Source organism: Micromys minutus, assembly GCF_963924665.1.
Source record: "Micromys minutus genome assembly, chromosome: 4".
NCBI lineage: Eukaryota > Metazoa > Chordata > Mammalia > Rodentia > Muridae > Micromys > Micromys minutus.
Window position 1 is genome coordinate 30,846,703 of NC_137973.1, and position 12,757 is coordinate 30,859,459.

At 45.2% G+C, this 12,757-nt stretch overlaps 1 protein-coding gene across 1 annotated transcript; it reads right to left on the reverse strand.

Moving 5' to 3' along the window:
• Positions 1-3,240: 3,240 nt before the first annotated feature.
• MRPS21 (mitochondrial ribosomal protein S21) lies at positions 3,241-12,742 on the reverse strand. The gene is made up of 3 exons (XM_080915488.1): positions 12,656-12,742; positions 11,708-11,829; positions 3,241-4,944 (listed from the first exon to the last, which is right to left on the reverse strand). The coding sequence occupies exons 2-3, from the start codon at positions 11,788-11,790 to the stop codon at positions 4,764-4,766; spliced, it is 264 nt and encodes an 87-aa protein (XP_080771614.1). The 5' UTR covers positions 11,791-11,829; positions 12,656-12,742; the 3' UTR covers positions 3,241-4,763.
• Positions 12,743-12,757: the final 15 nt, after the last annotated feature.

The following is a 12,757-nucleotide window of genomic DNA, read 5'->3' on the forward strand; positions in this document are numbered from 1 at the left end:
AGTTAACTTAGGCTTAACTTGCACCGCAGTACACCTCCCCCAAATAAAATGTAATACAATTTTTTTTAAAAGAATGACAGTGCGGGGGGGGGGGGGTGGATAGAGGTTAGATAAGGGACAGCAAACGCAGTTAGGTAAGAGAAAAAGTATTTCTGGTGTTCTGCAGTGTGTGCCACTATGCCCAACTTTAACTTCATTTTTATGCTCATGAATATACGGTTTTCTGATACTATTATTTAATTGTTTCATTTGAGACAGGGTCTCAGGTAGCCCAGGCTGGCCTCAAACTCACTATGCAGATGACATTGAACTCTTGATATTCCCATTTCCATTTCTTACATACTGAGATTATAGGTCTGAACTGCCAAGCCTGTCCTTTCCCTCTTTGAATAGTTTTGGCAGTTTTGTCAAAACTCTGATAAGGGATATCCCCAGTTCGATTCCAGGATCCCTGAAGGTGGCAGAAGAAAATTGACTCCGCAGAGCTGTTTTTAGGATTCCACATGCACACAAACACAAATTTTAAAGAAAAAAAAATTAAGTCAGCAAACCAGAACTTGGGATTCAGCTCAGTAGAATAGTATTTACCCAGCATGCTTCAGACCCTGGATCTGATGTCAGCACTCCAATAACATCAACCATCTGTGTTGATAAATCTTATCTAGTCCTCTTATTACCCCTTTGAAGAAGAGGCTCCTCTTTTTCCCCTCTCTTCTCCTTCTGGAGATGTTTTTTGGAGATGGTGTTTTCTCCAGATTGTCTTTAAATCCCTGGGCTCAGGTAAACCTCATTCTTCAGCTTGAGAAGTTAGAACTAAATGTGTGTGTGTGTGTGTATGTGCATCACCGTGCCTGGCTCTTCTTGTCATTTCCTGATGGAGGAAACAATTCAGAAAAAAAATGTTGAGGAATCACAGCTAGGGGAAGATTAACACTTATTCTAAATTTACCTGATTAGATACTGAAAATAAAGTTGGTTCCTCCAGCACTGACTGCTCCTGAGTTCAATTCCCAGTAACCACATGGTGGCTCACAGTCATCTGTAATGGGATCTGATGCCCCCTTCTGGTGTGTTTGAAGACAGCTACAGTGGAATCATGAATAAAATACATAAATCTTTTTTAAAAATTGATTCCTCTGAAAACATTTCCCATAGAAAACTGAATTCAGATTATTAGAAAGCACTAAGGACCACAGGGCATATTGGCTCAAGCGTTTAATTCCAGCACTGGAGAGCAAAGGATCTCTGTGAGACCCTGTTTCAACTGCTGTGTTCGTCAGGGTTCTCCAGAGTCACAGAACTTATGTGTAGTCTCTATATAAGTAAGGGAATTTGTTATGATGACTTACAGTCTGTAGTCCAGCTCCCCAACAGTGGTCAGCTAGTTGAAGGATCTAGTAGTTGCTCAGTTGTACAAAGCAAGCAGGTGAAGAAGATAAAATCTTCCTTCTTTAAGTGGGTTTGGCTCAAAATACAGGTGTGTACCACCACACCTGGATTTTGGACTTGCTTTGTCCCAAATGACCTTGAGCTCAGAGATCGCCTAGCCTCAAGCTCCTAGGATTCATAGCCACTAAGTCTCAGGATCTCCACATCAGAAACTTGTATCTTCCAGCCTCAAGATCAGGATCACAGGTAAGCCTTTCATTTCTGGATTGTAGTTCATTCCACATAAAGTCAGACTGACAACCAGGAATAGCCATTACAACTGTGAAACTGGAATACATGAATCAGAAGACACTTAGGGGCCAGGGAATCCATTTTATTTTTGAGAAATTTCCAGTACTATTATCAAGAACCTTTTTTTTTTTTTTTTTTTTTTTTTTTTGGTCAGGAGATTCTTGTGAAAAATTGTCAAGAGCAGGTATATTTGTCCAAAAACTATACTGAAGACAAGTCTCGAGTGCTGAGATCTTGAGCTATATCCCGGCACAAACCTCTCCAGCTTTATTCACATGCAGATATGGGTGAATAACCTGCACAGTTATTGAGCCAAAACTATGACCCCAAATAACAAACAGCTTTCTTGGGGTTGTAGTAGGTTATGGTGATAGTCTGTAGAAAATCCAACCCACCATGACCAGTGTTCTCAAATGAAGTTACTCTATCAAAATAGTTGACCTCAATAGATTGTGAGCATTTTGTGATATGCTGGTTACTAGGTGCTGCAGATAGGAAACTGAGTGAGCTGAGCAATACATTCATGTTCCCCCAGTGTGTCACTCAGAAGGCAGGCTTTATTGGGTTTTGTAACACTACCCTCGCAGGGAAAGTGGGTTTTAGTTTGTATTTTTCAAATGATTAAACCTAGCTTTTATCTGGGCATGGTGCCCTGTGTCTTTAGTAAGGACTGGGCTCTATTACACAGGAGGCTGAGGTAGGAATATTATTGAGTCCTGGAGTCTAGGCCAGCCTGAGTAATAGAGCAAGAATCTCCCTCTTAAAGTCAGTCAACTAACTTTTATATCACACACACACAAAACCCAATAAACAAAACCTTCATGCTATTGGGAAACTCTAATTTCCATCTTACTAGAAAACAATTAGAAAACTTTCTAATTAGTCTGCCCCCAAGAAGACATCTTCTTGTCTCCGCTGGGACTGGTGAGATGGATTAGTGGTAACAGTGCTGGCCACCAATTCTTGCAGCCTGAGTTTGATCCTCAGGACCCACAAGGTGGAAGGAGAACCGATTCCTGAAAGCTATCTGACTTCCTCAGGTGATATGTCATGTATGTGCAGATGCGAAGTACATAAGTGTAATTTGTAAAAGTTAGTTTCTGGCTGATAGTGTATAGTTTTTAATTTCAGCATTTAGAGAAAGCCTGCCTGGTCTAGAGTGGGTTCTAGGACAGCCAGGGCCACATAGAGAAACCCCGTCTTGAAACAACAACAAAACAAAAACTCCTAGAAAGGGTTTTTGTCTTTATGACACTAGATTTGTCACTGAATTCTTAGATGTGACCAAAAAACAAGAGCAACAAAGCAAACTGGACATGAAAACTTCTGCCATTTGGCTGGGCATGCTGGCAGGTAATCATAGTCCCTGTGAGGCTGAGACAGGAGGATGGCCAGTTGCAAGCCAGCCAAAGTCCTGTCACAGCAAACATCAAAGGAACCTATCAACAGGATAAAGAGACAACCCACCGAGTGGGAGGCAACATCATATTAGGTACCTAAGAAAGGACCATGGCCCAAGAACTTGAACACTTCTTCAAAGGAGTAATGGTAAATAAACTCACAAGAGGGCTCAAAGGCATTAGCCAGTAGCAAAGGGACAAACCTCTACCCTCAACCGGAGGGAATGAGGCAGGTAGATTGCAAGTTTGAGGCCAGCCAGGACTAGAAATCAATATTACACCACCAGGGGGCGGTGTTTCCACTAGCCCTAAGTCCTGTCCCTTAACCATACGCTCAGAGGGTAGCATCCTGAGATGAGCAGCTAGCCTTTTGTCTCTTCCCTGCCAGTCTTCTGCAGATGCTGGTGCCAACTCCTCAAGTACTGGTGCTGCTGCTTGGAGACCAAGACAGGAGGAAGCAGATGGCAGCAATGAAAGAACATGAGGAAAGCAGGCTTCCTCACAGGGGTCAGAATGCTTGCTGTGGAAAGGTGCTGACGGTAGGCATCCCCAACTAGAAGCTGAGTACACACGGGACAAAGGTTCTGCTCCAGCAGGAATTACAATTATGCACAGGCCTATTAACAGCTTGCTGGACTGGACCTAAAGCAGGGGCCCTAACACAAACAGCACAGCTCCTGTGCTGACAGTCTACGTCTCACCGAGCCCTTCCTTCCTCTAAGCACACCTTCCTTGCTTGTGATTGACTTGCTGCATATCATCCATCCAGCGCACCTGTGCTCTGCCCCCTCCCCTTAGTCCCTCTATGAAGATTCAAGGACAGAAACAGGAGTTAGCATCATCGAAAGGTCTGTTCTTGGATTCTTTTGGAGTCTAGTTTGGTAGCTAGGTATTTTAGGAGAATTTATTAAGAACACATACGTACTTTACTCAAAGGGTAGAGAAGGGTAGTTCAGTAAAGATACATCTGCATTTCTAATGTGTCACTTTGGGACTCATAAAAATTGGGTAGGAAATGCAGGTTTTTGTTGTTGGGGATAAAGAACAAAAGAATTAGTAATAAAATGTAGCAGTTTAAGCAAGCCACAGCTCAGTAGTATTAAGTCCATTCAGTTAATGCAATGAGTGTTTGCCTAGCATGTAGGTCTGTGCACCACAGTGTATATGGTGCATATGGGGGTCAAAGAGAAATTCCCTTGGCATCAGACAGTTGGGAGCCACAAGGATACATATGTACTACATGCACGAAGTGCCCAAAGAGGCCAGAAGGTGGCGACAGGCCACCTGGAACAGGAGTTTCAGACCTCATGAGTCACCCAGTAGGACTTATGAACCCTTAACTGCCAGTCATTTCTCCAACCCTAATTTCCTTTTTCTTTCTTTCCCACCATAGTTTCTAGAACTTTTCCAAATATTTATAAACAGAAACTTTACCATGGCATATACCTTCGAACTGACCCCTCTCAGGCTGGCAACAAATATGACTGCACCTGTTTCGGGTTTTTTTTTTTTTTTTTCCTTTTAGTCAAAGAAAGAGTCCACTGTGGATCAATAAAATAGCTTCTGTATGTCCAAGCCTTCTTGTTCACCTGTGATTGAGTTTATTGTACAGACAAAACAGAAATTAGTTGGGTAAAGAAAGGAGGCGGACATAGAAATAATGTGGGCTTCTATCCCCAAGACTTAGCAGCCCAGCCATGGGTCTGCACGGTTCTTTCGCATCAGGAAGTTAATCTTTCGGGCCATTTCCATGTTGTAGATCCTCCGGCATGTTTCGTAGCTCTCCCTCTGGCGGCGGCGGCAAGGCTTCTCGTAGTAGCGTCGTCGCTTTATGACGTCAGTAAGCCCGTCGGTGGTGAGGATTCTGTATAAAGCAGGTGAAGTCAGATGCTGTGGCTCATCACTGTTCCTTACCAGTTTCACAGCCTCTCAGAAGCCAAGAGGCAAAAAAATAACTTGTGTTTGAAAATTACGGCGGGAAGAGGTAACAACATAGCACTGCTTTCTAGAGGCTCCAGTAAGAACCCGGGAGGTAAATTATAAAAGTTCCTACTCCTGGGGAGCTTGCAGTCAGAGTGGCGCTCACACTTTTGACTCCCAAGACACACCTGAGGTGTATGGGCAGCTTCGGAGGGACAGCGGTTCCCTGTGCAGTGCTTTCCAATCAAGGGAGGCAAAGCACACGTGAAGCTTGGTGTGTGGCGAGCATGCCTTTATCAGAACTTGGGAAGCAGAGGCAGGTGGATCTCTGAGTTGGAGGCCAAGCAGACTACACAGAGAGACCTTGTCCCACAAAACCAAACAAAAACTGCCACAAATGAGGCAAACCATTTGTAATTAAAACAAAACAAAACTCAATGGACTGATTCCTGGGTGATTCTTAGTGAAAAACATAGCTCCTTCCTCTTTGTATCTGAAAACTGGTGTGGTGGTCATGTCTGTCAGCCCAGGGCTCGGAGGCAGATGTGAGACAATCTAGTTTCAGATCAGCCCTAGTAATTTAGATCCTGCTTTTAAAAAACAAACAACAGGGGGTTGGAGAGAAGGCTCAGCAGTTAAGAGCAGTGACTGCTCTTCCAGAGGTCCTGAGTTCAATTTCCAGCAACCACATGGTGGCTCACAACCATCTGTAATGGGGATCTGATGCCCTCTTCTGGTGTTTCTGAAAACAGCTACAGTGTACTCATATAAATATAATAATAAATAAATCTGAAAAAAAAAAAACAAAACAAAAAAACCCCAACCAACAACAAAACCCCACCTAAATAAAAGAAATATAGCTTAGTGGTAAAGTACTTGCTTTACAAGTACGAAACCTTAGAGAGAGAAAATGTCCAATTGAAGTTTGAGCAATTGTGGGGGCTCTCTAAATACTGGCCCTCATCATATCAGTGATGCAAATGAGAGGGTTGTAATAGTGTCCCTCGACTTTTCCCATGTCCCACATGCTCTAATCACATGACTGTGTATCCATGAACGTTAGGTGCCTGTGGAGGTGAGAGATCTATCTGCCTGAGGTGTTTGTCCCTCAGGCCCATCCTCCTTGGCCTGGAGAGCACCCATTGGGCCAGGCTGAAAGACTTAGACAATGAGAGGGAAGAGCTGGGAGGAGCTTCCCATCTAGGGAAGATAAAATACATGCCAAGAAGATGGGCTATAATCTCCAATACCTAAGCATTTTTTTCTTTAGTGCTGGAGATAAAAACAAGAGCATTGATAAGCAAGATGGAGCACACCTTTATTCCCAGCACTTGGGAGGAAAAGGCAGGTGGATCTAAGTTTGAGGTCAGATAGATTTACACAGTGAGTTCTAGGCCAGCCAGGACTACACAGTGAGACCCTGTCACAAACAACTGGACAAAACCGAAAAAAAACCAACAACAACTAAAAGCACAGATTAGGCTTCAGAGATGGCTGAATTGACATGGGATCTGAGTTCCAGTTCCACAATCCATGTAAAAAGGCCCCACTTGTAATCCCAGCACTGGGGAGGTAGAGCCAGACAGCTAGACAGCCAGCCCAGCTTACCGAGTCAGACCCTGTGTCAAACAAGCAACAAAAGGTAAATGGTGCCTGAGGAAGGTCACCTTGTGTCCTCTGGCCTCTGACACATATGCCTGATACTCATATGAACACACACACACACACACACACACACACATTCAACTTCATCTCTAATAGGCAAGGATGTAGGTCAACCTTTGTGGCAGAAGTAAAGTATGGGGCTGGGGATGTAACTTGGCTAACCCCAGCACTTGGGGAGGCAGGAGTTCAAAAGTCATACATGGCCAGCCTAGGATACATGAGACCCTGTCTCAAAAGAACCCTAAAATTAACCAAACAAACAAACCCAAAAGAACTAAAGAAGTAATACTGAGGGGTAGAGCACTTGCCTGAGTTATATGCAAGACCCCTGGGTCTAGTTCCCAGGTCAGGGGTGGCAGTGGGGTAACTGCAGAGGAGTTCAATGGTGGCACTCTGGGAAGGTGTTACTAGTGTCACTTTGGTCTGCAAAGGTAGTTCAAGGACTAGCAGATGAGAGCTTAGTGTAAACAGATCAGCTTGGAGTTCTGGTGCCTGGCAACCTTACATGAAGGAGAAACCAGCTGCCAGTTTTAGTAAAATTCAACTGATTATGTAAAAGGAGCCGAGCTGCTTTCAAGGGGAACCTGGGGGTGGCAGATTCACATGTCAGTGTAGCCAGGCTACGTCAGCCACCGTGTATGCAAAAGAACTCAATGAACCCAGAAGCTGGCCCATCAAGAGTAAAAGGGGTCAACCGGGCATGCTTCCAGTGTTCTTGTCTTTCCTAGTTTGGGGGCCAGCCAATCACACAAGGCTTCTAGCAACCCCCACTCTCCACATCCTCATTTCAGGGCTCCAGTGAAGGCCCCTGGTTATATAACAGGCATCTGTGGCAGTCTCCCAGGGTAGACACATAGGCTTTTTTCTCTGTAAGGCTCCCTCTGTGCTCCAAACACTGTAAAGGTTCAACCACGGCTCCCCTCACTTGCAACTGCTAATGTAATCAGATCACAAAACAAGAGGCTTATTTTTAAAACACAGCTATCCAAAAGCTAAGAAAGAAAAGACTGGGGAGAGACAGGTATGCAGAAAAGGTGACCCAAGGGGAAGATGTTAGAGAGCAGCAGAGGAGAAGACATGTAAGAGAAGCTAAGTCACGAAAGACTGCCTCTGGCAGTACCCTAAGAGCAAAGAATTGATCACTTCCCTCCTCCAACCAGGGTGAAGTACAATTTATAAGACATTTCCATAACACCCCAAGATTTTTAAAAAGTATAGAAGTGCAGCTTTCTTCTTCTTTGCAAATTATAAACAAATTATATTTTTACACTAAAAAATGTAGCCTTTTAGTTAGTTTTTGAAGACAGGGTCTTAAATATCTCAGGCTGGCCTCTGACTTAATATGTAGTCAAGGATAACCCTCCATTCCTGATTCTCCTGCCTCAGCCTCCTTGTACTGTCTGGAATTACAAACAAGTGCCACCCTGATCAGTCTACTATTTTTAAAATGCAGCTTTCTGAGGTGACGTTAAGCTGCCAATACGTTCCCTGTAAGCCATGGTTTCAAGTTCATAGGGAAACCCCAAGAAGCTTAAAGCTCAGGTTCAGAGTCCAGGGGCCTGACTTTCTTCACTTGTTCTTATAAACATCTCTTCTGCACAACCCAAGTCTTCCTTGTTCCAGGATTCGTTCTCTCTGGTAGTCTTAACATAGCCCAGGCTGGCCTCAGGCTTGCTCTGTAACCAAGGATACCTTGATCGTCCAGTTTCCAACTCCAAGTGCCAGAGTTACAGGCACCAGCACTGCCTGTCATTTTCTATGCTGCTGCTGGCCCAGTGCCTTTCTACTAGAAAAAAGTACTCTCCGTCCTCATTTTTTGAGACAGGGTCTGTCTAGTTCAAGCTGGAGATCCATCCTGCCTCAGCCTCCAGGACTGGGGCTGTGCGTGTAAGGCTTTGTTCTTACTTATTTTTTAAAGAGAATAAATTTTTTTTTCTGCTGGGGATTCAGCTTATGATTGATTGGTAGCGTGCTTCCCTGGCATGTATGGAGGCCTGGGTTCTTTCCCCAGAGCTGTGTAGCCCAGGATGGCCTCAAAGTTGCAATACAGTCAAGAACAACTTTGAGCTGCAGACCCTCTTCCTAACTGCTGGAACTGTAAGTGTCACGCGCCCACGCTTCCCGCCAATAGGAACAGGCGTGCAACAAACAAACAGATTCTTCTGCGGATAACCTTTATTGTACAGCACTTTGAGCAGGGGACTTCTTGAGCAGGAAACTTCTCTCTAAGCCAGGGACTCCCTACCGGGGTCTACTGTATAGGCGACCTCTCACGTGCAGTCTCCCACGTGCGATCTCTCTGTCCAGTCTCTCTCCACGCGGGATCTCCCGCAATCTCTCCTATTGGGTCTCTCTCCACGTGGTACCTCTCCGCCATCCCTCCACGTGGGGTCTCCCGCAATCTCTCCACTATCTTCCTCTTCTCGTGGGGGAGAAATGCACTGCTATATATGCCTAGGAGACTCGTGTCGCTACCTGATTGGTGCGCCCTCCAGTAACTCAATAGTATGCCCCGAGAGCAGGCTATGACGTATGTGGCGCATGCGCATTAAGTCTCTTGGCTGGGCAACAGCTCTGTTTGCTGAGTTCTCGGCGGGAAGCCGGCGCCATGTTTGGGTGTGGCACAAATGGCTCCCTACATGTAAGGGTGTGTCACCACACAGTTCAGAGTACTAGAGAAGAAACACAAAGCTTCAGGCAAACGAGCCAAGGGGCCAATGGAGCTGCAGCCTTGGCCCAGGATAGTCCAGCTCCAGGGGATGCCATACCCTCCTCAGGGTACCTGAGTACACAGAGCACACACGCACACACACGTAAACAGAAATAAAATATTTGTTCTACTTTTTTGAGACATAGCGCAGACTGACCTAGATCTCACTATCTAAACCAAGGTGACCATGAATTCACAGAGATCAAGTGCTGGGATTAAAGAAATAAAATAAATCTTTAAAAACAGAAACAAGTGGCATTGGTGGGATAGTGGAGAGGACAGCTGCTCCAAGCAGCTAACCTGGGTTCGATTCCTGGCCAAGGCAGCGTGCCCAAAGTTTGCCAAGGTCCTTGACCCAGGAGGCCCTGAAAGGAACCCTGTTTGGCCCCTCTGAGTTTGTCCTGAGACTATGCCAAGGAGCAAAGAAGGTGATGGACATGAGATGCCTCAGTGGTTAAGAGCACTGACTGCCCTTCCAGAGGTCCAGAGTTCAATTCTTAGCAACCACATGGTAGCTCATGACCAGCTATGAGAGCATCTGATGTCCTCTTCTGGACTGCAAGCATAAATGGAACTGAGGACTCATACTAAATATAAGTAAGTAAGTAAATAAATAAATCTCCTAGTAATGACTAAATAAGACTATGACCTGGTTTCAAAGAATAGATGGCCACCTCATTCAGAGAGGGGATGAGAAATATTCTATTTCTTAAGCTTTGCTTTATAGTCTTGAAAGTAAAAAAGGAGGAACATGTTCCATTATGTATTAAAAAAAAAAAAATGGGCAAAGGAAGTAAGTGCTGCTGAGAATGAGCATTAAGTGAACCAGGGGAGGACTTAAGCTGCAGAGAACCACTGGCCACATAAGAGAACTGTCTTTCTCCAGTACCTGCAGCAAAGCAATCTTCATGCTAAAGTAAAGCTTCTTATATCTTTTGGCATCATGGCCAAGGAAATAAGAGCAAAAAAGAAAAGCTAAAAAGAGAAGCCACCACTCGGGAAGGAAAGTGGGCGGATCTCTGTAAGCTCTAGGCCAATCTGGTCTGTGCAGCAGTTCCAGACCATCCAGGACTACACAGTTGAGAACTCTCTCTCTCAAAACAAAAAACAAAAAACCAAAAACCAAAACAAAACAAAACAAAAAAACAAAACAATCAACAGCAGAGCAAAACAAAGCAGGAACTGGAAAGATGGCTCACTGGTCACAAGTGAGCTTCTCTTCCAGATCCGTCATCAGTGGCTCACAACTTGCAGAACTCCAGCTCCAGGGGCCAATGCTTCTAGCCTCGGGCACCTGCACTCATGTGCACACACTCACATACACACACATCATTAAAAGTGAGGCATGCCAGACTAGGGAAGCCTAGAACTAGAATAGTACAAGATCATCAGGACTAGTCTCTATCCCAGACCTTTCTACAGAGTCCCTCCTCTTGGCTGTGTCACTGTGTTTAAGTGTAGGTATATGTCTGTTTATGGCAGGCAGAAGAGTGTACTGGATCCTTGACATCAGTTGTTGGTACTGGGAACCAAGCTTGGGTCCTCTGAAAGAACAGCAAGCGCTCCTTACCACTGAGCCATCTCTCCAGCCCTAGCTACATATTTCTGCTTATGCAATAACTCTCTTTGGAACCTGAAATGTCTTCTCATCTGTTCCTTCAAGAGCCCAACTGAAATTCACCTTTTCTAGCCGGGCAGGTAAATGATAGTGACATACAATCAACGTCAGCATATGGGAGATGGAGGCAGGAGGATCAGGAGTCACGGTTACCCTTGACTACACTGCTCATTCTAGGCCACCCTGAACTACATGAGACGACCAAAACCACAAAGCAATTCATCTTCTCTAGGATTCTTACTAATCTTCTTATTCCACAGAAACTGGCTCAGCTGTGTCCCATGCTATGCCTCTGCTCCTTGTTTTTCATTTCCCTTCCAGCTTCTCTTTTTCTTTTTTTTTGACATGGGGAGGGGTCAACTGAGACACTATCTAACCAACACCGTCTACATTATTTTCAGATTCTTCCTGCCTCGACCTCCCAGGTGCTGGGATTATATCGTGCACAGGCAGACGCAGGCTTACAGGCTCTTTCCAAAAATCTTGGATAGAACTCAGGTTCATCATCAAGGGATGATGGCTGCTTATGGGATAGGTTCCATCGAGTTGGATTTGGAGAACTTCATTTTTAGGATAATAAATTGAGGGGCTAAAAAGTGTCCAGTGCCTACACACTGGCACCAGTGTGAGGACAGTTTATGAGGTGCTAAGCTGGGAAGAGGATTGCCTTATGATCCCCACAGCTGGTCTAGGCAAGACTCTGACTCGTTTTACCTGTTCAGGGTCCTGTAGGCACCTTCCACGTTCCCCTCCTGAACCATCACAGTCCTGGCAATGAACTTCAGATGTTTAGCCATGGCCTTGTATTTAAATCTTCATTCTTCAGGACCTATACACTGGACAAGGAGCATGAAAACCAGAGACCCAATATAAGAGAACAAAGCCCAGCAGATCACACATTACCATAGGTAGTTTTACTAGAATCTAGAAATAGAACCAGCTCAGGAAACATACAACTGGGCAGAAGGAATTCTTCCTATCTTAAAAAGTGCAAGTGGGTCTGGAGAGATGGCTCAGTAGTTAAGCCGTTAAGAGGATCCAAGTTCCATTCCCAGTACCCACAGGGCGGCTCACAACACATCCAGTTCCCAGGGGATCCAACGCCCTCTTCTGACCTCTGTGATGCACAGACATACATGCAAGCAAAGCACTCATACACATAAGATATAGATAACCTTTTTTTTTTTTAAAGGAAAAAGTACAAGCAAATTGTTACCAACATTCCTTTCACTGCACGGTGATAATGGCTCAGCAAGTAAAGGCACTTGCCGCTAAGTCTCACGACCTGAGCTGGAGACCTACATCCATTTGGTGGAGAGGACAGACTCCTGCACTCTTTCTGACTTTCGCTCCTCACCCTGGGCCACACCAAAAAAACAATTAAAAGGTAATTGCCGGGCGGTGGTGCGCACACCTTAAATCTCATCGCTTGGGAGGCAGAGGCAGGCTTTGAGTTCGAGGCCAGCCTATCTACAGAGCAAGTTCTAGGGCATCAGGGCTACACAGAAACACTCTCGAAAAAACAAACCAAAATACAGGTTTCCGCTGAGAGTTGGAAAGAACTTTCCGTCCGTCTCTAGGCACCAGGCTGCCACGCGAAATCCTGCCCTCCCGCCATACACGTTCTGTAGCCCAGTGACCCCCATACCTCCCGATTCCTACCTGGAACCTCGGAATTCAGTCCGCTACCCTCCGGACCGGAAGCGGAAGCTACGGAGTCTCGCGGCGGGAGGAAGCTGCGCTGAAGGCTCAGACACCGCACAG